The following is a 27,894-nucleotide window of genomic DNA, read 5'->3' as shown; positions in this document are numbered from 1 at the left end:
ACATTCCTGCCCTGCAGATCCTCCCACCCTCTCCCTCAGGTCCCAACCCTCCTTCCCTGGGGAGGAGACTCACGTGGAAGCGGAAGTGGGAGACATCAGAGGGGATAGCCACGTTGTAGTGGCCTACGGCTTTGTAGACGTTCTTGCTGTGCTTCACCAGCACGCCCTGCGGCCACATGCATTCTTCAGTCCACCTGGAGGCACAGCCCAACAGTGCCCCTTATCCCCAGCTCACCCATAAAAGGGGTACGAGAAGAATGGGCAGGAGGGAATCACCTCTACTCCCATTTCTATCACTTAGACACACTGACTTTCCTTTTCTGGGTTTCAGTTGCCTCCCCTGTAAAATGGGGTAAGAATCATGCGGAATTCACTGTACTGTGAGTTACAAGGTCTAGGGCTGACGCTAATTACTCAGAGATTGTTGAGAAAATCCTTTTTCCTCTCTTGGTTCCTTTGCTTCATCTGGTCTCACCTCTTGCCTCCAAATGGTCCACCACACAGTTGTCTGAGTGGTCTTTGTAAAATACTAAGCTGAGGCCGGGCGCGGTGGCTCAAGCCTGTAATCCCAGCACTTTGGGAGGCCGAGACGGGCGGATCACGAGGTCAGGAGATCGAGACCATCCTGGCTAACACGGTGAAACCCCGTCTCTACTAAAAAAAAAATACAAAAAACTAGCCGGGCAAGGTGGTGGGCGCCTGTAATCCCAGCTACTCGGGAGGCTGAGGCAGGAGAATGGCGTGAACCCAGGAGGCGGAGCTTGCAGTGAGCTGAGATCCGGCCACTGCACTCCAGCCTGGGCGACAGAGCAAGACTCCGTCTCAAAAAAAAAAAAAAAAAAAAAAAAAAAAAACTAAGCTGAGCCTAAGCACCCTCTGCTTAAAACCCTTTGTGGGCTTTTTTTAAATTTTATTTTATTTTTTTTTTTAATTCTTTTTTTTGAGACGGAGTCTCGCTCTGTCACCCAGGCTGGAGTGCAGTGGCCGGATCTCGGCTCACAGCAAGCTCCGCCTCCCGGGTTCACGCCATTCTCCTGCCTTAGCCTCCCGAGTAGCTGGGACTACAGGCGCCTACCACCTCGCCCGGCTAGTTTTTTTTTTTGTATTTTTTAGTAGAGACGGGGTTTCACTGTGTTAGCCAGGACGGTCTCGATCTCCTGACCTCGTGATCCGCCCATCTCGGCCTCCCAAAGTGCTGGGATTACAGGCTTGAGCCACCGCGCCCGGCCCCTTTTTTTTATTTTTGAGAAGGAGTTTCGATCTCGTCATCCAGGCTGGAGTGCAGTGGCACAATCTTGGCTTACTGCAACCTCCGCCTCCCAGGTTCAAGCAATTCTCCTGCCTCAGCCTCAAGAGTGGCTGGGATTACAGGCACCTGCCACCACGCCTGGCTAATTTTTGTATTTTTAGTAGAGACGAGGTTTCGCCACATTGGCCAGGCTGGTCTCGAACTCCTGACCTCAGGTGATCTGTCTGCCTCTGTCTCTCAAAGTGGTAGGATTGCAGGCACCAGCCGCAGCTCCTGGCCCTGCTTAAAACCTTTTGAAGGCTTCCTAGTGCCCGTGGAGTCAAGGCCCCAAGGATTTGGCATGGCCTCTGAGGTCTTGTGTGGCTTCCCACAACCCTCATCACACAGCTCATGCTGTTTCTCGTTCCTCCAGCACTCTGTACTGCTTCATGTCTCTCCCTAAGCTGCTCCCTCCAATTGGACTGCCCTTCCCAAAGCCTAATCCTTCTGGTAAGCTCTTCATCATCTTTCAAAACCCAGGTTCCTCCACAAAGCCTTTCTCAAACTCCCCAGAGTTTGGCATCCTTTTTTTTTTTTTTTTTTAATTATACTTTAAGTTCTAGGGTACCTGTGCACAACATGCAGGTTTGTTACATATGTATACATGTGCCGTGTTGGTGAGCTGCACCCATTAACTCGTCATTTACATTAGGTATTTCTCTTAATGTTATCCCTCCGCCTTCCCCCGACCCCACGACAGGTCCTGGTGTGTGACGTTCCCCATCCTGTGTCCAAGTGTTCTCACTGTTCAATTCCCACCTATGAGTTTTTTTTAAGACAGAGTCTCACTCTGCCGCCCAGGCTGGAGTGCAGTGGCGCTCAGCTCACTGCAACCTCCACGTCCCAGGTTCAAGCGATTCTCCTGCCTTAGAACTATAGGCACCTGTCACCACACCCGGCTAATTTTTCTGTATTTTTTGTAGAGACGGGGTTTCGTCATGTTGCCCAGGCTGGTCTCAAACTGCTGACCTCAGGTGATCCGCCCGCCTCAGCCTCCCAAAGTGCTAGGATTACAGGCATAAGCCACTGTGCCTGGCCCATCTGGCATCCTTTAACTGTTCCAGCATCTCCTGCTACTAGTCCACATTTCCCAATACTGGTCATTTATTTCCCTATCTGTATACCTCACTAGGCTGAGAGCCCTTGAGCAGGACGATCTAATCCACCCGTGTCCTCAGAGCATGCCGTAAGGCCTGGCACAGAGAGGCCCTAGTGAGCATATGAATGAGATGGTGGGACCAGTGAGCTTTCTTATAATGTCCTGTGAGAGCTCCCAGGAATCCCAAGGGCCTGGACCAGAGGACTGAAGTCATAGCCTGTAAGCAGCCCCCTTCTCAACCCAATGCTCTTGCCTTGTTGATTCACTCATTTAAAAAAATAGTTGGCCAGGCACAGTGAGATTATGCCTGTAATCCCAGCACTTTGGGAGGCCAAGAGTGGGCAGATCACCTGAGGGCAGGAGTTTGAGACCAGCCTGGCCAACATGGTGAAACCCCATCTCTACTAAAAATACAAAAAAAATTAGCGGGGCATGGTGACACAGGCCTGTAATCCCAGCTATTCGGGAAGCTGAGGCAGGAGAATCGCCTGAACCCAGAAGGTGAAGGTTGCAGTGAGCCAAGATCGTGCCACTGCACTCCAGCCTGGGCAACAAGAGCGAAACTGTCTCAAAAAACAAAAAAGAAAAGTTATTGTGTGACTCACAACATGAATGAACCTCACAGAATATGCTGAATAGAAGAAGTTGGGGCCAGGTGCAGTGGCTCACGCCTATAATCCCAGCTTCACTTTGGGAGGCCAAGGCAGGCGGATCACAAGGTCAGGAGTTTGTGACCAACCTGGCCAGCATGGTGAAATGCCGTCTCTACTTAAAACACACAAAAATCGGGCCGGGCGTAGTGGCTTAAGCCGGTAATCCCAGCACTTTGAGAGGCCGAGATGGGCGGATCACGAGGTCAGGAGATCGAGACCACCCTGGCTAACACAGTGAAGCCCCGTCTCTACTAAAAAATACAAAAAACTAGCTGGGCGAGGTGGCGGGCGTCTGTAGTCCCAGCTACTCAGGAGGCTGAGGCAGGAGAATGGCATGAACCCGGGAGGCGGAGCTTGCAGTGAGCTGAGATCCGGCCACTGCACTCCAACCTCGGTGACAGAGCGAGACTCCGTCTCAAAAAAAAAAAAAAAAAAAAAAAAAAAACCACAAAAAATCAGTTGGGCATGGTGGCACATGCCTGTAATCCCAGCTACTTGGGAGGCTGAGGCAGGAGAATTGCTTGAACCTGGGAGGCGGAAATTGCAGTGAGCCAAGATCGTGCCACTGCACTCCAACCTGGGCGACAGAGTGACACTCCGTCACCAAAAAAAAGAAGTTGGACACAATGATTTCATTTATATTAAGTTCTACGATAGGCAAAACTAACCTCTGGTGAAAGAAAATAGAAAGGTAGTTGTCTTGGGGGAAAGATCACTAGGAAGGGCCATGAGGACATTTTCTGAAGGGCTGGAAATGTTCTGTATCTTGATGAGGGGTGGGTTACATAAGCGTATATACCTTTATCAAAACTCAAAGAATTGCACACTTTTTAAGATTTGTAGGCCATGTGCAGTGGCTCATGCCTGTGATCCCAGCATTCTGGGAGGTCGAGGTGGGTGGATCACTCGAGCCCAGGAGCTCTAGACCAGCCTGGGCAACATGGCAAAACATCAAACAAAAACATACAAAAATTAGCTGGACGTGGTGGCATGCGCCTGTAATCCCAGCAACTTGGGAGCTGAAGTGGGAGGATCACCTGAGCCCAGGAGGTTGTGGCTGCAATGAGCTGTGATTGCACCACTGCACTCCAGCTTGGGAGACAGAGTAAGACCTTGTCTCAAAAAAAAGGATTGCACATTTCACTGTATGGAAATTTTACCTTAAAAAAAAAGGCCTAGGCCAAACGCAGTGGCTCACGCCTGTAACCCCAGCACTTTGGGAACTCTGGGAGGCCAGGATGAGTGGATCACCTGAGGTCAGGAGTTTGAGACCAGCCTGGCTAACATGGCGAAACCCCGCCTCTACTAAAAATGTAAAAATTAGCCAGGTGTGGAGGTGCATACCTGTAGTCCCAGCTACTCGGGAGGCCGAGGCAGGAGAATCGCTTGAATCCAGAAGGTGGAGATTGCAATGAGCCAAGATTGTGCCACTGCACTCCAGCCTGGGCAACAGAGCATGACTCCATCTCAAAAAAAAAAAGGCCTGAGGAGGCAAATGAGTGCTAGACAGGCAAGGGCCCTGAGCTTCATGAACTTTCAGTCCTGGAATGACAGGCAAGTAACTAAGCAAACACAGTAGAAAACATTAAATGCAATGATCATGGTATTATGGGCCACTGAAAGGAGGGGCCCCTTATAGGAGAGGGGCACTGAACCCATCTGGATGGTCAGGAAAGTGTTCCTGGAGAAAGCAAGTGCTAAAAGATGAACAGGAGTTAACGAGCATAGAAAGAATGGAAAGACCATCCCAAGCAAAAGACACATCACTTGCAAAAGCCTGGATGCACAAGTGCATAAAGCATATGAGGACCTGAGGAGATTTGCTTTGCTTTACTGAAGAGCAGAGGATGGGTTGGGGCATGGTAAAAGATGAGGCAGAAACGTCTGGCAGGACCCAGCTGGGAAGCCATGCGAAGGACCATGGTGAGCCACGGACAGGTATATCCTCATGTTCAGCTATGTTCTATCTTCCTATTCCTCCCGCCCCTCAGAGCCCAAGGCTGAGCCAAGCCTCCTTTTGTCCCAATCAGCAATGCCCAGTCACTTTTCTGGACCTCCAGGTCAGAGCCTGAAAGGGACCCTGACTAACATGCATGGCCAACACCAGGAGGCTTAGCTTCTGTGGCCTTGCTTCCATCTCTGCTCCTTGGTGGGCCTACCTCTGCAAACCTGTCCTAGGGGCCTCCTCTCTGCCAAGCCTTGTCCTGGGCCCAAGACTCAGATGTGCTTCAGAGGTGATCCTGGCCTTGAGGAGCTTCCAGTCTAATGGGGGAATACAGGCAGGAAAATTAGTATGACCTGGGGTGAAAAGTACTTTGAAAAAGGGTCCCTGAGCAGTGTGATTTCTGCCTCTGCTCTGGGTGCAGTGCCTTCTTGCAGCTAGGTCTCTTTTGCCTACCTCATCCTTCCCTGGCCAGGGTTCAGCATCAACTAGCACAGCACCACATCCTGGCACCAGGCTGATGATTCTAAAGCACACCTTGGGATGGGTCCCTCCACTGCTAAAAATCCTCTATCCCCTGCTAGGCCTAAGTCAAAGTCCAAGCTATTTTGCCTGGCCATCCACAGGCCTGGTATGGATTGGGTGGAAGTAAACGTCTGCTGAAAGAGTAGGTGACAAAATGACCCCGTGGATGAGTGAGCAGGTAAGAGAAGAGTGAAGCATGAGCAAGTAAGGCAATGAGTGAATAAACAGTCAGCAAAGAGAAAGTCAACAAGTCCAAGAATTACCATCGGTCCCCTCCCATCTTCAGTATACTGCAAGTTACCCAAGGACAGGGAACGTGTGTCAGGCCCCACCATACCCCACCCTGGACGCTTGGCCTAATATACAAGATACGCTCAATAACTATTTGCTAACTGAATACGTTAATCAGCAGGTGGACAAGTGACTCCAGATGCTGACCAGAAGGGCTGGGATTGGGCCAAGCAGGGTAGGGTGACTCACGGGTGCTGCAGCACGTTGGAGCACAGTGCTGGGTCCACCTTCTGCCAACAGCCCAGATGGGCGGCAGCCTTGTGCAGCAGGTCACAGTAGCTGGCAGGCAGCAGGTGCTGCATGAGGATCACAGAGGTGCTGATGGACACCAGCAGGAAGAGTTCACAGGACCAGCGCTTGTCATAGTAATGTGTGTTCTGGGGGTAGCAGAAGGTGGGTGAGGCCTGGGATCCCCATAATGGCCTCATCCCCTTTCCCTCCCTGATTCTACCTGACTGAGAGGTTAGGACAGTCCTGGGGAGACCTCAGAATAGCCCGAAACCAAGAATCAAACACCCAACAAAGAAGGCTTAGGCCCTGTGCCCACTAGTTGGTTTTCTTTTTTTTTTTTTTGAGACGGAGTCTCGCTCTGTCCCCGGGCTGGAGTGCAGTGGCCGGATCTCAGCTCACTGCAAGCTCCGCCTCCCGGGTTTACTCCATTCTCCTGCCTCAGCCTCCCGAGTAGCTGGGACTACAGGCGCCCGCCACGTCGCCCGGCTAGGTTTTTGTATTTTTTTTAGTAGAGACGGGGTTTCACCCTGTTAGCCAGGATGGTCTCGATCTCCTGACCTAGTGATCCGCCCGTCTCGGCCTCCCAAAGTGCTGGGATTACAGGCTTGAGCCACCGCGCCCGGCCCACTAGTTGGTTTTCTACAAGGAAATTTGCTCCTACTGCCCACCACTCTGAGCCAGAGAACAGGCTCTGGGGTCCAAGAGATCTGAATTCAAATCTTGGCTCTTTCGCTTATTTACTATGTGACATTGGGCAACTCATTTACCTTCTCTGTGCTTTAGTTTCCTCATTTGTCAAATGAGGATAGAGCAACTACTAGGCCCAGTGCAGTGGCTCACATCTATAATCCCAGCACTTTGGGAGGCCTGAGGTGGGTGGATCACCTGAGGTCAGGAGTTCAAGACCAGCCTGGCCAACATGGTGAAACCCCGTCTCTACTAAAAATACAGAAATTAGTTGGGTGTGGTGGTACACGCCTAAAATCCCAGCTACTTGGGAGGCTGAGGCAGGAGAATTCCTTGAACCTGGGAAGTGGAGGGTGCAGTGAGCCAAGATCACACCACTGCACTCCAGCCTGGGCGACAGAGCGAGACTCCGTCTAAAAAAAAAAAAAAGACATTAAGTTCTCTCAAGCCCACTGCAGTTTGCAGCTAAGGAGGTACCTTCCCAGGAGACCATATAAGCAATAAAAGACAGCACAGGCTTTTGGGGTCACTCAAATCTGGATGAACACTGGCTTCCTTACTAAATGATAAAGCCAGACATTGTGACATGTCTGTGTCACAACAATTGCTGAAATACAAACTCACTAGTCTTTGTAATCAAGTATTATGAATAACAATGCCATGTCTCCCTCATTGGCTGGGTGACATTGGACAGGTCACTTCCCTTCAGTGAATCTAGTTATCTGCAATCTAAAATGGACACAGGCTGGGGTATGGTGGCTCATGCCTGTAATCCCAACACTTTGGGAGGCCAAGGTGGGTGGATCACTTGGGACCAGGAGTTTGAGACCAGACTGGCCAAAATGGTGAAACCCCATCTCTACTAAAAATACAAAAATTAGTTGGGCATGGTGGCACATGTCTATAATCCCAGCTACTTGGGAGGCTGATGCAGGAGAAATGCTTGAACCCGGGAGGCGGAGGTTGCAGTTAGCCGAGATCGTGCCACTATACTCACCTGACTGACAGAAGGAGACTCTGTCTCAAAAAAATAAAATAAAATAAAAAATAAGAAAAGTAAAATAAAATGGACACAGGCCGGATGTAGTGGCTCATGCCTGTAATCCCAACACGTTGGGAAGCTGAGGCAGGAGGACCACTTAAGACCAGGAATTCTGAGATCAGCTTGGGCAGCATAGTGAGACTCCATCTCTATAAAAAATTTAAAAATTAGCTGGGCGTGGTGGCTTATGCCTGTAGTCCCAGCTACTCAAGAGGCTGAGACAGGAGGATCACTTGAGACCAGGAGGTTGAGGCCACTGGTTGTGCCACTGCACTCCAGGCAGTAGTCGCTCCAGTCCTCCAGAGGAGAACAGATGGGAAATCACATCAAAAACAGCAGAGTTAGGCCAGCAGGAGAAATCACATAGGCAGGCAGCAGGGAAAGGTCCCAGCTAGGCCCTTTCCCTCCCTGGTTTGAGCTACGCACCTTCACGAACCAGACAGGCACAAAGGCCACATAGTAGGCACTCAGCATGGAGCTGACGAGCACTTCCTTCATGCGCCAGTTGAAGTCCATCTTGAGGAACTCCACCTCACTGCGGATGAGGCTGGGCGACAGGCAGCAGGCATGGGTGGGCATGGCGTCTGGGCCATACAGCTGTCTCGTGTGCTGCTTCCATGTCTCCCGCAGTGTCAGGAGGTAGTCCCGGCTCTTCGCCAGGCCGCTGACCGCCTCCCGGGGCCCCATGGAGGCCATGTGGTTGAAGAGGCTTGTCTTGCGGAGGTCACAATTCAGCTGCAGGAACGGAATGTACATCCCAAACCTGCTGGGGAAGACAGTGGTGAGGGAAGGCCTGTCCATGGGCCAGGATCCGAATTCCCAGCCACTGAGGGGATCTTCTTTCCTCCATGGGCCTCAGCTCTCCTGGCTGCCTAAAGGGGAGAATTTACCAGACCTTCCATCCATCCACCCTCCCATCCAAGGGCCAGTCATTTAGCACACGTATTACCACTTGGTACGTGCCAAGCACTGGGGGTACAGCAGAAATGCTGACACTGGGGATACAGTAGGAAGCAAGAAGAAAGTCCCTGCACTCGCAGCCTAGGGATGACTCACAACAGCAACAGCCCCACATTCGCAGGGCACAGCCTATGTTCCAGGCACTGTACCGAATGCTTTCAGGCAAACTCTTTTCTCATAATACTATGCATTAGGTACTATTACTTTGTCCCCTTTTCAGCTGAGGAAGTTGTGGCTCGGAAAGGGGAAGTAAATTCCCAAAGCTTACACAATTAGTAAGGAAGTGATAGGGCAGGTGGGGGTGGGGCTCAAAATCAGAACTGTTTGGTACCAAAGATCAAGGCACGTACTCAACAAATCATTATGAGTGATTAGTTAAAAGTGTACAAAGAGGACAAACACAGTAGCTCACGTCTATAATCCCAGCACTTTGGGAGGCCGAGGTGGGAAGATCACATGAGCCCAGGAGTTCAAGACCAGCCTGGACAACATAGTGAGACCCCATCTCTACAAAACAAATTTAAAAATTAGGCAGGTGGCCGGGCATGGTGGTTCACACCTGTAATCCCAGAACTTTGGGAGGTCAAGGCAGGCAGATCACAAGGTCAGGAGATTGAGACCCTCCTGGCTAACACGGTGAAACCCTGTCTCTACTAAAAATACAAAAAATTAGCTGGGCGTTGTGGTGAGCGCCTGTAGTCTCAGCTACTCGGGAGGCTGAGGAAGGAGAATGGCATGAACCCGGGAGGTGGAGGTTGCAGTGAGCCGAGATTGCACCACGGTACTCTAGCCTGGGTGACAGAGCGAGACTCTGTCTCAAAAAAAAAAAAAAAAATTAGGAGGGTATGGGCCAGGTGCAGTGGCTCATGCCTGTAATCCCAGCACTGTGGGAGGCCGAGATGGGTGGATCACGAGGTCAGGAGATCAAGACCATCCTGGCTAACACAGTGAAACCCTGTCCGTCTCTACTAAAAAATACAACAAATTAGCCGGGTGTGGTGACGGGTGCCTGTGGTCCCAGCTACTTGGGAGTCTGAGGCAGAAGAATGGCATGAACCCGGGAGGTGGAGCTTGCAGTAAGCCGAGATCACGCCACTGCACTCCAGCCTGGGCGACAGAGTGAGACTCCATCTCAAAAACAAAAAAAAAACAAAACAGCCGGGCGCGGTGGCTCACGCCTGTAATCCCAGCACTTTGAGAGGCCCAGGTGGGCGGATCACAAGGTCAGGAGATGGAGACCATCCTGGCTAACACGGTGAAACCCTGTCTCTACTAAAAATACAAAAAATTAGCCGGGCGTGGTGGCGGGTGCCTATAGTCCCAGCTACTTGGGAGGCTGAGGCAGGAGAATGGCGTGAACCCGGGAGGCAGAGCTTGCAGTGAGCCGAGATCGCGCCACTGCACCCCAGCCTGGGCGACAGAGCAAGACTCCGTCTCAAAAAAAAAAAAAAAAAAAAAAACCAGGCCGGGCGCAGTGGCTCAAGCCTGTAATCCCAGCACTTTGGGAGGCCGAGGCGGGTGGATCATGAGGTCAGGAGATCGAGACTATCCTGGCTAACATGGTGAAACCCCGTCTCTACTAAAAATACAAAAAACTAGCCGGGCGTGGTGGCGGGCGCCTGTAGTCTCAGCTACTTGGGAGGCTGAGGCGGGAGAATGGCGTGAACCTGGGAGGCGGAGCTTGCAGTGAGCCGAGATCACGCCACTGCACTCCAGCCTGGGAGACACAGCGAGACTCCGTCTCAAAAAAAAAAAAAAAAAAAAAACCAAACAAAAAACAAAAACAAAAAATTAGGTGTGTATGGTGGTACACGCCTGTAGTCCCAGCTACTCAGGCTGAGGTGGGAGTATCACCTCAGCCTAGGAGGTTCAGGCTGCAGTGACCAGTGGTTGTGCCACTGCACTCCAGCCTGGGGGGTAGAGACAAACTTTGTCTCAAAAAAAAAACAAAAACAAAAACAAAACCACACACAAAAAACCTGCACACACAAGAGAGGTATAAGTAATGAGTTGTTATTTAGTTTGCAGAGAAGCACAGTTCAGGAACAAATATTTATGTGTCTATTACTTACCAGGCACTGAAATGGGCCCTTAAACAGAACAAATCCTTCCCCCTGAGCAGCACCCTGAGAGCAGGGCTCAAGCTAATTAGTCAAGGAGTTTTTGTGCGTGGCTGCTATTGTATGAGGAGAAAACTAGATGGGCCCACAGTCTAGAAGAGTAATTAAAAAAGTGGGTAAGTGCCATGCCCATCATAGTAGGGCCTTTTATAAACATTCTCTTTTTCAGCTTGCGACCTCTCAATTTCCCCAGGTCCTCAGACTTACACATCCCCACAAGAGTTCCTGGGCTGCCCCAACGAGTTAGGGCTGATCACAATGCTACGTGTCTTGTTTTTTTTTTTTTTTTTTTTTTTTGAGACGGAGTCTCACTCTGTTGCCCAGGCTGGAGTGGTGCAGTGGTGTGATCTTGGCGCACTGCAACCTCCGCCTCCTGGGTTCAAGCGATTCTCCCACCTCAGTCTCCTGAGCAGCTGGGATTACAGCCACCCGCCATCATGCCCAGCTAATTTCTGTATTTTTGTAGAGATGGGGTTTCACCATGTTGGCCAGGATGGTCTTGAACTCCTGACCTCCACCCGTCTCGGCCTCCCAAAGTGCTGGGATTACAGGCTTAAGCCACCGGCCGTGAGATTCTTTAAGTTTAGGTGGAGACCCTTGTATGTTCACAAAGGTGCCCCTCACCCCCTCATTACAAGAGATGTCCTGAAAAGTAAAAGAAAAATTTCCTTTTAGTCTTTTTTCTGGGGGTCCCAAGAAGAAATCACTGGCCTGTTCCTGGCTAGTCATAATTTATTAATCATGGGTTTCTGGCTGGAATCTATAAAATAGGGGTTGTTGTAGGCTAAAAGACAGTAATTTATGAGAAACTTGTGTGATTCTACTGCTGAGAGTGGGAAATACAAACCATGAATTTAGGTCAAGTTTTAAGCAAACTGAGGCTTTAGAGTTAAATAACTGGCCTAAATCAAAATCCCAGCTCTGGCAGAGCTGGAATTTTTTTTTTTTTTTTTTTAGGTAGGGTCTCATTCTGTAACCCAGCACTTTGGAGTGCAGTGGTAGAGAATCTCAGCTCATTGCAGGAGATCAAGACCACCTGGGAAAGATGGTGATCTTCCCTTGTCTCTACAAAAAATCCCAAAAATAGCTGGGACTATATGCATACAGTCCCAGCTACTTTTTGTAGGTGGAGGAGGGAAGGGTTTCACCTCTTTCCTAGCAGCTGGTTTGAGGCTGCAATGCTCAAGCAGTTTCTCTACCTCTGCACTCCAAAGTGCTGGGGTTACAGGTTTGAACCCTACCTTAAAAAAAAAAAAAAAAAAATTCCAGCTCTGCCACTTGACTAGCTCTGTGATTTACGGCCAGTTATTTAACCTCTATAAGCCTCAGTTTCCTTAAAACTTGCCCTAAATTACATAGCTTGTATTGATCCCACTCTCAGCAAGGTATCACACTAGTATTCTCATAAATATGTCTTTTAGTCCTACAACAACCCCTAGTATAGTTTCCAGCCCAGAATAGATGATTAATAACAGAAACCAGGGACTAGAAAAGGAAGAGGCTCAGATGATTTCTTCTTGGGACCCCCAGAAAAAAGTAAAAGGAAATTTTTCTTTTCTTTTAGACGGGGTCTCTTGTCCAGGTGGAGGGGGTGGGGCACCTTTGTGAACATACAAGGGTCTCCACCTAAACTTAAATTGTCAGCCAAGTGCGGTGGCTCAAGCCTGTAATCCCAGCACTTTGGGAGGCCGAGGCGGGTGGAGGTCATGAGTTCAGACCAGTGGCCAACATGGTGAAACCCCATCTCTACAAAAACACGAAATTAGTGGGCATGACCCCGTCTCTACTAAAAATAAAAAATACAAAAAACTAGCCGGGCGAGGTGGCAGGCGCCTGTAGTCCCAGCTACTCCGGAGGCTGAGGCAGGAGAATGGCGTAAACCCGGGAGGCGGAGCTTGCAGTGAGCTGAGATCTGGCCACTACACTCCAGCCTGGGTGACAGAGCGAGACTCCGTCTCAAAAAAAAAAAAAAAAAAAAAAAAAAAAGAATCTCACTGGCTTTGTCTCTAAGAAGGACTGCAGATAGATCCTATGATAAATTATTTGGTGACCGACTGCTCTGACAGGTTAGAAGTTAGAAGCAGCTTCATATGCATGATAGCAGATTCCCTCCCGTCTCCTCCACCCTACATGAGAGTCTATCGAAGTAGAAAATAAATGTGTTATCAGCAAAAAAATAAAATGGGAGTGAAGGTCATCAGTGCACAAATGATTCTGACAAACTTAGAAAGCAGATGGAGACATGCTAACAGACGAAGCAGCAGCCATCGTCTAGAGCATTGCTTTCCAACAGAAAGATGAGTCACATAATTTTTTCTTTTTTTTTTTTGAGATGGAGTCTGGCTCTGTTGCCCAGGCTGGAGTGCAGTGGCGTGATCTCAGCTCACTGCAAGTTCCACCTCCTGGGTTCACGCCATTCTCCTGCCTCAGCCTCCTGAGTAGCTGGGACTACAGGTGCCCGCCACCAGAGTCACAGAATTTAGCCACATTAAAAAAGAGATGGGCCGGGCCCAGTGGCTTTTGCCTGTAATCCCAGCACTTTGGGAGGTCGATGCGAGTGGATCATGAGGTCAGGAGATCGAGATGATCCTGGCTAACACGGTGAAACCCCGTCTCTACTAAAAATTAAAAAAATAGCCGGACCGTAGTGGCGGGCGCCTGTAGTCCTAGCTACTCTGGAGGCTGAGGCAGGAGAACAGTGTGAACCCGGGAGGCGGAGCTTGTAGTGAGCGGAGATCGCACCACTGCACTCCAGCCTGGGTAACAGACTTCATCCCCACCCCCAAAAATAACAATAAAAGAGATGAAATTATTATTATTATGTATTTTTTTGAGACAGAGTTTCACTCTTGTTGCCCAGGCTGGAGTGCAGTGGCATGATCTCAGCTCACTGCAGGCTTCCCCTCCCGGGTTCAAGTGATTCTCCTGCCTCAGCCTCCTGAGTAGCTGGGATTACAAGCATGCACCACCATGCCAGCTAATTTTGTGTTTTTAGTAGAGATGGGGTTTTTCCATGTTGGTCAGGCTGGTCTCGAACTCCTGACTTCAGGTGGTCCGCCTGCTTTGGCCTCCCAAAGTCCTGGCATTACAGGCGTGAGCCACCACACCTGGCCTTTTTTTTTTTTTTGAGATGGGGTCTCAATCCTCTGACCTCTCAAGTAGCTGGTACTTCAGGTGTGTGCCACCATGCCCAACTAATTTTTATATTTTTTGTAGAGACAGGGTTCTTCCATGTTGCCCAGGGTGGTCTCAAGCTCCTGGGCCCAAGCAATCTACCCTGCCTTGGCCTCCCAAAGTGTTGGGATTACAGGTGTGAGCTACTGTGCCCAGTCTTAGTTTCTTTCTTTCTTTCTTTCTTTTTGAGACAGGGTCTGGCTCTGTTTCCCAGGCTAGAGTGCAGTGGTGCAATCTCAGTTCATTGTGACCTCCACCTCCCAGGCTCAAGCCATCCTCCCACCCCAGCCTCCCAAGTAGCTGGGACTACAGGTGCAGGCTACCATGCCCAGCTAATTTTTGTATTTTTGGTAGAGATGGCATTTTGTCAAGTTGCCCAGGCTGGTATCAAACTCCTGAGCTCAAGCAATCCGCCTGCCTCAGTCTCTCAAAGTGCTGGGATTACAGGCATGGGCCACCATGCCCAGCCTACTTTCTTGTGTGTGTGTGTGTGTACTGAGTGTTCAGAATCAGTGTGTATTTCACACTTAGAGCACACCGCAACTCATTCTAGCCTATTTCACGTATTCAATAACCACAGGGGGCTAGGAGCTATCAACTGGGTGGCACAGGTCTAGAATATGCCATGAGTGAACTGGACTGGAGGTGGGAGCTTATCTACCCAGAGTGACCCAAGAGAGACTCTGGCTTGAAGTGGGCACATATGATAGAAGATGAAGTGAGGAGCAGGGCTGAATAAATAGGATTAAAAAATGACCCATGTTTACTTATAAGAGTCAGTCCCTTTATTCCCCTACTCACCTCATACAACACACCCTGAAGGAATCTTTTCTAAAGAAATTGAGTAAACTGAGAATTGAGGTCTCTAATGGGGATATCTTAGAGTAAAACCCCCATCACTCCCTTTCTGGCCTACGGAGGCTCAAAGCCTAACAACTGGCATTTCACTCACTCATCCTCAAAGCAAAGCCTGCCAGTCAGTGTGCCCTGCCCATGTACTTAGAGCCTCCAGTCAAAGCTCCCATCCCTTTAAATGACAGAAAGAAAATGCACTCCTGCTACTCAGTCCCTCATTTTTACATATAAAGAGACAAGCAAAGAAGTCAACTATACTTGGAAAACAAGCAGCATGAAACAGAAAAATTGATCCTAGTGAAAAGACAAAATTGAGGAAAGTAAGAGATTTTTAAAACAAGAATAGTATGCTATGAGAAAAGAACAATCAGCAAAATGTAGAGGCCTTAGAGACGAAAAATACGATTGCTGAAAAAATCTCTAAAAAAGCTAGAAGACAAAGTTGAGGAAATCTCTCTGAAGGCCATGCACATACAGAGAAAGAGAGATTATTAGAGAAATACAGAAGAAAAAGATGACCAATCTATGAGGTCTACCATCTGGTGAACCGAAATCCAGAAAGAATAGAAAAAATTGAGAGGAAGTTATTATCAAGGAAATAACAGAGGAAAATTTCCCCAAGCTAAAGAAGTACTCAAATCTTGGCCGGGCGCGGTGGCTCAAGCCTGTAATCCCAGCACTTTGGGAGGCCGAGACGGGCGGATCACGAGGTCAGGAGATCGAGACCATCCTGGCTAACACGGTGAAACCCCGTCTCTACTAAAAAATACAGAAAACTAGCCGGGCGCGGTGGCGGGCGCCTGTAGTCCCAACTACTCGGGAGGCTGAGGCAGGAGAATGGCGTGAACCCGGGAGGCGGAGCTTGCAGTGAGCTGAGATCTGGCCACTGCACTCCAGCCTGGGCGACAGAGCGAGACTCCGTCTCAAAAAAAAAAAAAAAAAAAAAAAAAAAAAAGAAGTACTCAAATCTCCAGGTTAAAAAAGTCCTTAGAGTCCTGATAGAATGAATGACAAAAGTCCCATAACAGACACATCCTTTGAAATTTCAAGTAATCAAAAGATAAACAGAATATTCCTCAATGCTTTCAGAAAGGAAAATACAAGTCATCTACAAAAGAATTGGAATCAAACTCAAACTGGCATCAGACTTCTCACTAGCAACACTGGATACTAGAGACAATGGAATAATAACTGCAAAAGTTCTGAGAATGTGAATTTGAACTTAGAAATCTACATAGAGACTGGGCACGATGGCTCACACCTGTAATCCCAGCACTTCGGGAGGCCACAGTGGACAGGTCACAAGGTCAGGAGTCTGAGACCAGCCTGACCAACATGGTAAAACCCCGTCTCTACTAAAAATACAAAAATTAGCCGGGCATGGTGGCATGCCTGTAATCCCAGTTATTCAAGAGGCTGAGGCAGGAGAATCGCTTGAACCCCCCAGGAGGCGGAGGTTGCAGTGAGCTGAGATCGTGCCATTGCACTCCAGCCTGGGCGACAGACTGTTTCAAAAATAAGAAAAGAAAAAAAAGAAATCTACATTCAGCCACACCATCAATCAAGTATGAGGGCAGAATAAAGACTTTTAGACATGCAAGGACTCAGAACATATACACCTCCAATGTACCCATTGCTAAGGAAATTACCTGATAATTTATTCCAGCAAAATAAGAAAACCAAGAAAGAGGAAGACATGGGATTCAGGAAGCAGGGGGTCCAACCCAAGAGGGCAGTGAAGGGAAGTCCCAGGCTGAGAGCTGTACAGCAGACCTAAAGAGCAAACACTCCAGACTGCAGCAGGAGGAGGAAGGGCTCGAGGAGGGATGCCTTTGTGGCAGAAATAGGGAGAAGGAAATGGACTCCAGGCAACAGGCAGTATGACTGAGAGGCTGGATAAACTTGAGGATATGATGAAGCCTCATCATTCTTTTGTCAATAAGAAAAAAGAAAGGCAATTAGAAAGTCCAAGAAAAATAAAAAGCCATATAAGAAAGTTATAATGTAAATATGAAGCAAACTAAAATGTGCTATGATTTTAAGTAATTGATGGAGTGTAAGAAAAACCATTTCACCTTGACACTAGGAACATTTGTGTGTAGGGGGGTCTGAAACAGGGTCTTGCTCTATTGCCCAGGCTGGAGTGCAGTGGAACAATCTCAGCTCACTGTAACCTCTGGCATTAGCTGGGCATGGTAGCCTGCACCTGTAGTCCCAGCTACTTGGGAGGCTGAGGTGGGAGGATGGCTTAAGCCGGGGAGGCAGAGGTTGCAATAAACTGAGATTGCACCACTGCCTCCTGGGTTCACGTGATTCTTTTTTTTTTTTTGAGATGGAGTCTCGCTCTGTCGCCCAGGCTGGAGTGCAGTGGCCAGATCTCAGCTCACTGCAAGCTCCGCCTCCCGGGTTCACGCCATTCTCCTGCCTCAGCCTCCCGAGTAGCTGGGACTACAGGCGCCCGCCACCTCGCCCGGCTAGTTTTTTGTATTTTTTAGTAGAGACGGGGTTTCACCGTGTTCGCCAGGATGGTCTCGATCTCCTGACCTCGTGATCCGCCCGTCTCGGCCTCCCAAAGTGCTGGGATTACAGGCTTGAGCCACCGCGCCCGGCCGTGATTCTTATACCTCAGTCTCCTGAGTAGTTGGGAGTACAAGCCCTTTAAAGAAGTCCTTTAAGGCTGGGCGCGGTGGCTCACACCTGTAATCCCAGCACTTTGGGAGGCTGAGGCAGATGGATCACGAGGTCAGGAGATTGAGACCATCCTGACTAACACGGTGAAGCCCCATCTCTACTAAAAATACAAAAAATTAGCTGGGCATGGTGGCAGTTGCATGTAGTCCCAGGTACTCGGGAGGCTGAGGCAGGAGAATCACTTGAAACTGGGAAGCAGAGGTTGCAGTGAGCCGAGACTGGGCTACTCCAGCCTGGGCAACAATAGCGAAACTCTGTCTCAAAAAAAAAAAAAAAAAAAAAAGAAGTCCTTTAAAAACATGTTCCTGCCGGCCAGGCGTGGTGGCTCACGCCTGTAATCCCAGCACTTTGGGAGGCCGAGGTGGGTGGATCACCTGAGGTTGGGAGTTCGAGACCAGCCTGACCAACATGGAGAAACCCCATTTCTACTAAAAATACAAAATTAGCCAGGTATGGTGGTGCATGCCTGTAATCCCAGCTACTCGGGAGGCTGAGGGAGGAGAATTGCTTGAATCAGGGAGGCGGAGGCTGCAGTGAGCAGAGATGGCGCCATTGCACTCCAGCCTGTACCACAAGAGCAAAACTCCGTCTCAAAAACAACAACAACAAAAAAAAACAGGCCGGGCGCGGTGGCTCAAGCCTGTAATCCCAGCACTTTGGGAGGCCGAGACGGGCGGATCACGAGGTCAGGAGATCGAGACCATCCTGGCTGACACAGTGAAACCCCGTCTCTACTAAAAAATACAAAAAAACTAGCCGGGCGAGGTGGCGGGCGCCTGTAGTCCCAGCTACTCGGGAGGCTGAGGCAGGAGAATGGCGTGAACCCGGGAGGCGGAGCTTGCAGTGAGCCAAGATCACGCCACTGCACTCCAGCCTGGGCGGCAGAGCGAGACTCTGTCTCAAAAAAAAAAAACAAAACAAAAAAAAAACAAAAAAAGCCAGGCGCGGTGGCTCAAGCCTGTAATCCCAGCACTTTGGGAGGCCGAGACAGGCGGATCACGAGGTCAGGAGATCGAGACCATCCTGGCTAACCCGGTGAAACCCCGTCTCTACTAAAAAAAAAAATTACAAAAAAAAACTAGCCGGGCGAGGTGGCAGGCGCCTGTAGTCCCAGCTACTCGGGAGGCTGAGGCAGGAGAATGGCGGGAACCTGGGAGGCGGAGCTTGCAGTGAGCCGAGATCCCGCCACTGCACTCCAGCCTGGGAGACACAGCGAGACTCCGTCTCAAAAAAAAACAAAAAAAAAACAAAAAAAAAAACAACAAAAACAAAAACAAAAACAAAAAAAAAGTTCCTGGCTGGGCTTAGTGGTTCACACCTGTAATCCCAGCACTTTGGGAGGCCAAGGTGGGCAGATCACTTGAGGTTGGGAGTTCAAGACCAGCCTGGTAAACATGGTGAAACCCCGTCTCTACTAAAAATACAAAAAATTAGATTGGCATGGTGGTGCACACCTGTAATCCCAGCTACTTGGGAGGCTGAGGCAGGAGAATCGCTTGAACCTGGGAGGCGGAAGTTGCAGTGAGCTGAGATCATGTCACTGCACTCCAGCCTAGGTGACAGAGTAAGACTCCATCTCAAAAAAAATAAAATAAAATAAATAAATAAAGAGGTCCAAGACTGTAACTCTGTAACTATAGAGAAGAAATATCATGCTTGCATACTACTGGGCCCTGGAGTGAATGATATCTGCATACACATAATTTTATCAAAGCCACATACTGGTTTTTAATTTTCAGAATCAGACTTAGACAAAGAACGGAAGGCTTAAATGTGGTTACACAGGAGAACGTGAATGTCAAGCTTGACAATATAAAAGTAAAAATATAGCTGCCAGGAAATGAAAAGAGGAAGAGGGGAGGAAAAGTGGTTGGGTACCTAATATTCTTGTCTTACATAAAAACGATTCAAGATACTATTGTTGATGGAGAAAAAAAAGTATAGGGATACTTACACTATTGACAAAAATAACCAATAGAAAATTAAAAATATTAAAAGTTATCAATTACTGGGAACAGTAAGGATGGGACGGTGAGCTAAATCATCTGTCATTGCAGGAAATCAATATACTTGCACGTGTGTATGCGGTATGTTTGTATATGCATAGAACATTTGTTTCCAGGATATACAAGAAACCAAAAACATTGATGATTACCTCTTGGAAAGGAAACTGGGTGGCTGGGAGGCAGCAGTCAAGGGGAGACTTTTTCATGGTATACTCGTTTAAACCTTCTGAATTTTAACTGTGTAAACCTATTATTCAATTCTAAAATAAATCAGTAATTTTTTTTTTTTTTTGAGACGGAGTCTCACTCTGTTGCCCAGGCTGGAGTACAGTGGTGCAAACTCAGCTCGCTGCAACCTCCACCTCCCAGTTTCAAGCAATTCTCCTGCCTCAGCCTCCTGAGTGGCTGGGACTATAGGCGTGGGCCACCACGCCTGGCTAATTTCTGTATTTTTAGTAGAGACAGTGTTTCACCATGATGGCCAGGCTGGTCTTGAACTGCTGACCTCAAGTGATGACCTCAAGTGATTCATTCACCTTGGCCTTCCAAAGTGCTGGGATTACAAACGTGAGCCACCGCGCCTGGCCAATCAATAAATTTTTAAAAAGAATAAGCAGGCTAGGCACAGTGGCCCATGCCTGTAGTCCCAACTACTCAGAAGGCTGAGGTGGGAGGATGGATGGCTTGAGCCTGGGAGGCAGAGGGTGCAGTGAGCCGAGATTGCACCACTGCACTCCAGCCTGGGCAACAGAGCCAGACCCTGTCTCAGGGTCTTGTCACTCAGGCTGGAGTGCAGTGGCACTTTAGAATTGGATAATAGGTTTATAGACTCTGTCTCTAAACAAACAAATAAATAAAACCCAGAAAGTAAAAGAGACTGCTATTGAAGAGTGGGACTAAAAATCTGGAGGGTGAGGTTGGAGACTAATGTTTTCCTATTTATTTATTTATTTATTTTTAGAGATAGGGTCTCACTCTGTTGTCCGGGCTGAAGTGCACTGGTATGATCATGGCTCTCTTTGGCCTCAAACTCACCAGCTAAAGTGATGTTCTCCCCTCAGCCTCCCAAGTCACTGAGATCACAGGCATGAGCTACTGTGCCCAGCAATGGTTTTCATTATAAGCTTTTTAGCACTATTGGATTCAATTTTTTACAATAAGTTTATATTTGGTCAATAAACATTTTTAAATTAAATAATGAAAAATAAAGCATAATATGGACATTGGGTGTTATCTGCATCCAGGAAGAAAAGATTCACCAGGTAGTAACCATAAACTGTCAAATTAAGGCAACTTTTTTTTTTTTTTTTTTTTTTTGAGACAGAGTCTCATTCTGTTGCCCAGGCTGGAGTGCAGTGGTGCGATCTGGGCTTACTGCAATCTCCGCCTCCCAGGTTCACACCATTCTCCTGCCTCAGCCTCCTGAGTAGTTGGGACTACAGGCGCCCGCCACCACGCCTGGCTAATTTTTTGTATTTTTTAGTAGAAACGGGGTTTCACCGTGTTAGCCAGGATGGTCTCCATCTCCTGACCTTGGGATCCACCCGCCTCGGCCTCCCAAAGTGCCAGGATTCCAGGCATGAGCCACCACGCCCAGCCGGCAACTCTTAAGTTCTAATCAGTACAATCCTTTCGAAGGGCAATTTGTTAATATCTATGAAAAATGTAAATGAACACATCTTTTGGTGTAGTTAATTCTTCTGGGAATCTACTGTGCAGAAATATTGGACACATATGCAAAGATATATGCCTCATTGTTATGAATAAGGAAAAGCTAGAAACAACTTAAAAGTTTGCCAATAGGCCGGGCACAGTGGCTCACGCCTGTAATCTCAGCACTTTGGGAGACCAAGGTGGGCAGATCACGAGGTCAGGAGATCAAGACCATCCTGGCTAGCACAGTGAAACCCCATGTCTACTAAAAATACAAAAAATTGCCAGGCGTGGTGGCTCACGCCTGTAATCCCAACATTTTGGGAGGCCGAGGTGGGCAGATCACCTGAGGTTGGGCGTTCAAGACCAGCCTAACCAACATGGAGAAACCTAAATATACAAAAATACTATAAATACAAAATTGGCTGGGCGTGGTAGAGCATGCCTGTAATCCCAGCTACTTGGGAGGCTGAGGCAGGAGAATTGCTTGAACCCAGGAGTTGGAGGTTGCAGTTAGCCGAGATTGTGCCACTGCGCTCCAGCCTGGGCAACAGAGCAAGACTCCGTCTCAAAAAAAAAAAAAAGTTTGCCAGTAGAAGACAAATAAATTGTGAAAAATTCTATAACATAGAATACTATGAGGCCATTAAAAAAATGAGGCAGCTGGGCATGGTGGCGCATGCCCATAGTCCCAGCAACTCAGGAGGCTGAGGTGGGAGGATCACTTGAGCTGGGGAGTTCTAGGCTATAATGAGCTATGCCAATGAGGTGCCCACATAAAAGTTCAGCATCCATATGGTGACTTCCTGGGAGTGGGGGATCACATAATTGCCTAAGAAGGGGATGCACTGGCCCAGGTTAGAAACAGAACAGGTCAAAACTCCTGTGTTGATCAGTAGTGGGAACAGACCTGTGAATAGCCACTGCACTCCAGCCTGGGCAATACAGCAAGACCCTCATCTCTAAAAAAAAATAAAATGAGACAGACCCATATGTATTGGCATAGAAAAATATCCATTATATGATTAAGTAAAAAGTGTGGTAAACTGTACATCATGCATAGCATAATACCATTTTTGTTTTTTAAAAAACTGCATGTGGCCAGGCACTGTGGCTCACACCTGTAATCCCAGCACTTTGGGAGGACGAGGTGGGCAGATCACTTGAGGCCAGGAGTTTGAGACCAGCTGGCCAACATGGTGAAACCCCATCTCTACTAAAAATACAAAAAGTAGCCAGGCATGGTGGTGGGCACCTGTAATCCCAGTTACTTGGGAGGCTGAGGCAGGAAAATTGCTTGAACCCAGTAGGCAGAGGTTGCAGTGAGCCAAGATTGTGCCACTGCACTCCAGCCCAGGTGACATAAGACTCTATCTCAAAAACAAACAAAAAAACTGCATGTGTGTGTACTTGCACAGAAAATATTTTGGGAAAATATGCTGCCAGTAATGGACTTCTGGGGGAATAAGACTATGTGGGACTTTCTTTTTCCATGTTAAAAGCTTCTGTAAAGTTTACTGTTTTTCTAAGACACACGTGTCACTCTTTTTTTGATACAGGACCTCACTCCAGTTGCATAGGCTAGAGTACAGTGGCACAATTTTGGCTCACTGCAGCCTCGACCTCCTGAGCTCAGGTGATTCTCCCACCTCAGCTTCCTGAGTAGCTGGGACTATAGGCATGCCTCACCACACCTGGCTAATTTTTTATGTTTTTAGTAGACAGGGTTTCACCATGTTGCCCAGGCTGGTCTCAAACCCCTGGATTCAAACAATCTGCCCGCCTTGGCCTCCCAAAGTGCTGGGATTACGGATGTGTGCTACTGCGCCTGGCCACATGTCACTCTTGTAATTAAAAAGTAGATATAACTGAAGCAAGTGTGACGGGGCTTCTGTGCCAGTGCCTTTTTGGACATGCAGGGTAGAAAGGGGGAGGTGCCAGCTCCGAAGCTTCCCAGAGACCAGGATTGACCCAGCTTGAGGAATTCTGTGAACCAGAAAACCTGGCAGTTGGGAAATGACTGTTAATGCTCAGGCAGCCAGGAGCCTGCCCCAGAAGCAGCCAGATCCAACACCTCACCAAAGTTCTCCCCGATGCAAAGCCACAAAGGGGCAGTCCTGGGCACATCCCCGACACAGTCTGTCCATCCTCAACAATCTAGGGTCTGGTGAGATGGAGAAACAGAGTAAAAACAGGCACAAAGACATATACACATGCATATGCAGGCAAATACACATGCTTCATGCATAGACACCCAGAGACATGCAACCACGCAGCTGTTTGCTGGCACACAGACTTGGGGAGATACCAAGAGATTACACAAGCACTGAGATACACAAAGAGAGACAAAGACAAAGGGAAAGAACCAGAGAGAGGTGAAAGGAAGAGTGAGGGAGGCAAAGCCCATGCACTCCCTCTTGGGAATGTTCCTTTGGGATATATATGCAGATCTGAGTCCCATTCTGACCTCCCCCATAGTGAGAGCTGGGTAAATTATGCCACCTCAGTTTCTTCTGCAAAAAAAGGCTAATTATCCTGACCTCAGTGGGTGTCACCAGACAATGTGACGGGATGTTGCTACCTGCCTCCGATCTTCCAGATATGGAGGCCTGGTAAGCCAGCCATGGTCAGGGCACAGGTCAGGGGCCAGGTGCTGGGCAGTGAGGGGTACTCACGGATAGCAGAGGAACAGGAGGTTCAGGAAGGAGTAGGTCCTGAAGAGGTGGATGAGGGATCGGCACAGACTCCAGCCTGTTGCCGTGAGAACGGTGAAGCGGGTGAGGAACAGCAGGATGGAGCGAAAGAGGGAGACCGTCCCCCTCTGAGAAGCCTGGGTCAGGGCAAGATAGGACAGGATGGGGCCTTGGATGGAGGCCAAAGGGGCTGTGCCCAAATCCCACCCAGCATGACCTGTGATCCCACCCAGGGAGAGGTGGCACAGCAGGCTGGGCAGAACCTGGCAAGGTAAATCCTTCTCTTTGATACCCAGTAAACTCCAAGATGGGATGTAACTAATGTTCTTTAACCAAGTCCAAAGGGAGCCCCAAGGAAATACCCTAAGGCTGAAGGGCTGGGCATGTTTCCTTGGCATCCCCAGGGGAAACGGGGAATCCCAAAGTCCCTGGCCAGCCTCTAGGACCCAATCACCTCCTTCACGATGGACCCAATGAAGCGGCGGCCCAGAACAATGGTGGTCACCATCAGCAAGTTGAAGTCGATCAGGTGGAAGTTCTGTCAGGGGGCAGAGGCCTGGGGGTCATGTGGGCCCCTTGCCCATATGCAGGCTTTTTTCATATCCACCTCCCCCTGCCTATTTCTTTCCACAGAGACTGTCCCCATTATCTGACCTTCATCGGCCTCCGGCTGAGTCAGGCCAGGAAATTACCTAGAGGAGTAGAACAGGACCCCAAGAAGGGAAGTGGGACAGTCCCTGGGGATGAGAGTGTGGTATGTGAGCCCTCTTGCTCTGCTCACACATGCCCCTGTCCCTATACTGTTTCTGCACTGAAGTCTTTCCTCCCCTTGAAGCATTCATGTACGCCCATGGTTCATCTCCACTACCGGATTAAGACTCAGCTCCTGGCCGGGCGCGGTGGCTCATGCTTGTAATCCCAGCACTTTGGTAGGCTGAGGTGGGTGGATCATTTGAGGTCAGGAGTTCGAGACTAGCCTGACCAACATGGTGAAACCCTGTCTCTACCAAAAATACAAAATTAGCCAGACATGGTGGCGCCTGTAATCCCAGCTACTCAGGAGACTGAGGCAGCAGAATCACTTGAAACTGGGAGGTGGAGGCTGCAGTGAGCTGAGATTGCGCTATTCCACTCAGGTCTGGGCAACAACAGCGAAACTCTATCTCAGAAAAAAAAAAAAAAAGACTCTGAGCTCCTTTAGGTAAAATCTTCGTCAGATTCATCTCCGATACACTTACAGTGCCCAATGTGCTACTAAACACACTAGGAGTGTTCAGTGAATCATCAGTTTCCTGTTCCTTCAGCACCTTCCACGTTCGGCATGGAGGCAAGCGCACTGTGGTGCTTAGTAGGCTATGCTAAACTGAAACCAAAAGAAACGCGCACACACACACACCCTTGTTGAGTACCTACCAGGGAGGTGTGGGAGGGTGGGTGGGAAGGTGGATACCACCACACTGTCTTGTAGATGTTGATGTAGTGGACGAACAGTGCTATGAGCTGGCAGAAAAAGAGCTGCAACTCAAACAGAATGCTGGCCTGGACTGGCAGCTCGGGGATCTTGCAATGCTGTAGAGGCACAACCGTTTGGGTGGCCAGAGGGGGGCTGGAGAGGCCTGTTCCAGAACTGCTCCTGGCAGTGAAGAGAGAACAACATCAATGGCTGACCTGAGGATCCTACGAGGAAGGGCTTCTGAGGCAAAGGATTGTGGGATAAGATCAGAAAAGTAGCTTATAGCAAGGACAGGGTCTTCCTAACACTGTCAGACAAAGGAACCCGACAAAGCCTTTTCCTATCCCTAATCTTATTCAGGTCTTCCAACACCCCCTAGGAGAGAAAGAATTATTAGGTCCATCTTACAGATGAGGAAAAGGAGGCCCAGAGAGGGGAGGCAACTTGTCCAAGCCATCAGCAAAACTGGAGCAGAACTGTCATTAGAATCCAGGCCTTTGGATTTATTCTACCATGTCCCACTGCATCTGTCCAAGTGATTACCCTCAACTGAGCTCCCTCTGGGTCTTTTCTGCTGCTCACTCCCCTCTAAGCCCCCACTGGAATCTAGGATTTTACACCTTAGAATCCAGTCAGAGAGAGCCCTGTCCACACTGTCCCTGTGAGGCCAGAGTGAGGGGCGAGACAGAGAGGTGGTTTACCTGGTGCGGGAACGAACACTGGTCACCGATGCGCTGGAAGTGTGGCTTCCACCAGAGCCCCCCGAGGATCCTGGCTCACAGAGTGGATTTCGACAGTAAGATGTCCTGTTGGGACCTCTTCGTCCTCCTGTGGGGCTCAACATAACATAGAGCCTCAAGCCAGGGGGCATATATCAAGGATAACAGCAGTGATGATACCAGCTACCAGTCACCTAGTATCTCACTTTATCATTTAATCCTCACTGAGACCTATGATCTGGCCTCTTCTTTCATCTTCAGCTTCATCCCCTATCATTCTCTACCTCATACCCACCCTCTACCACCCGCCCCATGCTCTAAACATCTTGATCTTTCTTTCTTCAGCAAGCCAAGCTCATTGCTACCTCTAGCACTTACTGTATCCTATCTGGAAAGTCTTTCCCTGACTGCCATTTCTGAAGTTTTGAAGTAACCCTCCCCATCACTTTCTCTGCAATTTTATTCTTTTTTTCCACTACAATTCTCTCTCTGAAATTATCTTATTCATTTGTTAACGTGCTTATTGCTTGTCTGTCCTATCACAATGGAAGGTCAATGAAGTCAGTTACCTTATCTGTCTTTTTCACTGTTATATCCCCTACCACAGTGCCCAGCAAGTATATGCTGATGAGTGAACAAACCCAGCAAGGTAAGTTTTTCACACATTAGGAAACTCAGTTTACACTCTGTCACAGTATTGTGGCTGGGTATTGTGCTCTCAACTCTGGTACACATTGGGCCCCATTCAGACATATGTTTCTGGAGGTCTATAACTCTGGGTACCTTTGGGACAGCTTTTTCCTCCAGGGCCCCATGATTCAGCTCAAAGGGTATTCTGGGATCTCATGGGCAGGACCCAGGGCCTAAATAAAGGGTCAAGGACATGGCTGGGAGAATGCCGTGGCTGTGGACCGAAAACTGGACCTACGAGGCTGAGCAGTCTAGCCCAAGCTCCCATGCACCACTTTGCACAAAAGTTCTGCACAAAGCTCCCAAGCACGTACAAAAGTCACAACCTGACTGGGTGCGGTCGCTCACGACTATAATCTCAGCACTTTGGGAAGCTGAGGATGGAAGATCGCTTGAGGCCAGGAGTTGGAAACCAGCCTGGGCAACATGGCGAAATCCGGTCTCTATTAAAAAAATATATATACATATTTTTAAAAAGTTATAACCTGTTCATACCTCTTCACAGTAACACAGCAGCCTGCATTCACATACACCTCATGCCGTAGCATCTCAGCTTGGAAGCGTTTCCCACACTTCGGAGCCAATTTTGGGCCTGGATGTATGCCCAAAATTATAAACCTCCACAAGTCTCTAAAAAGTACCTGGCGAAAAGCTCTGCCCTCCATAAACCCCCAGACCAGAAGCTCTGTTCATACGCTATGATACTTGGCTTAGAAAATCCCACACAAACACCATTAGTCCAGACGCTCTGCCCACACCCACTCTCCTCTCTTTAGAAGCTCTGCACCCACATAAAGCCCCTCAGCCCAGAAGCTCCGCCTACACACAACTGCCAGTCCAGAAAGCCCGCTCACAAGCCAGTAAAAGCCCTCTCAGCCCAGAAGCCCCACTCCAGAATGGGCTCCCTCAGTCTGAAGTCTCCCCGCCCCACCGCCTCCCGTGTAAGCCCCTCCAGCCCAGAAACTCCGACTGCACTAGCGCCCCCACCCCAGAAGCTCCGCCCTTAGCGCTGAGGCCACGCCCACTGGTAAGCCCCGCCCCCTTTCTAGCCCCGACGAGCGGGTCCTCACCAAAGCCCAAGCCCCCACAGGGATCCGTCTTAGAAGCCCCGCCCACCACCCA

At 48.9% G+C, this 27,894-nt stretch overlaps 1 protein-coding gene across 3 annotated transcripts in view; it reads right to left on the bottom strand.

The window, feature by feature from the left end:
* Positions 1-27,894, bottom strand: part of TMEM39B (transmembrane protein 39B) — a 112,185-nt gene that overhangs the window by 3,279 nt on the left and 81,012 nt on the right. Inside the window, exons 1-8 of one of the 3 annotated variants that reach the window (XM_050795180.1) lie at positions 27,268-27,758; positions 26,065-26,191; positions 25,324-25,543; positions 24,365-24,448; positions 23,893-24,047; positions 8,185-8,521; positions 5,988-6,175; positions 74-194 (exon numbers count right to left, since the gene is read on the bottom strand). In XM_050795180.1, the coding sequence (XP_050651137.1) occupies positions 74-194; positions 5,988-6,175; positions 8,185-8,521; positions 23,893-24,047; positions 24,365-24,418 (855 nt within the window). In that variant the 5' untranslated portion in view covers positions 24,419-24,448; positions 25,324-25,543; positions 26,065-26,191; positions 27,268-27,758. Of the gene's footprint in view, positions 1-73; positions 195-5,987; positions 6,176-8,184; positions 8,522-23,892; positions 24,048-24,364; positions 24,449-25,323; positions 25,544-26,064; positions 26,192-27,267; positions 27,759-27,894 lie in introns of those variants that run through there. The other 2 variants (XM_050795172.1, XM_050795190.1) reach the window with 2 other exon arrangements.

Source organism: Macaca thibetana, chromosome 1 (assembly GCF_024542745.1).
Source record: "Macaca thibetana thibetana isolate TM-01 chromosome 1, ASM2454274v1, whole genome shotgun sequence".
NCBI lineage: Eukaryota > Metazoa > Chordata > Mammalia > Primates > Cercopithecidae > Macaca > Macaca thibetana.
Note: the sequence above shows the minus strand (reverse complement) of the source record. Positions and strands in the feature narration are given on the sequence as shown.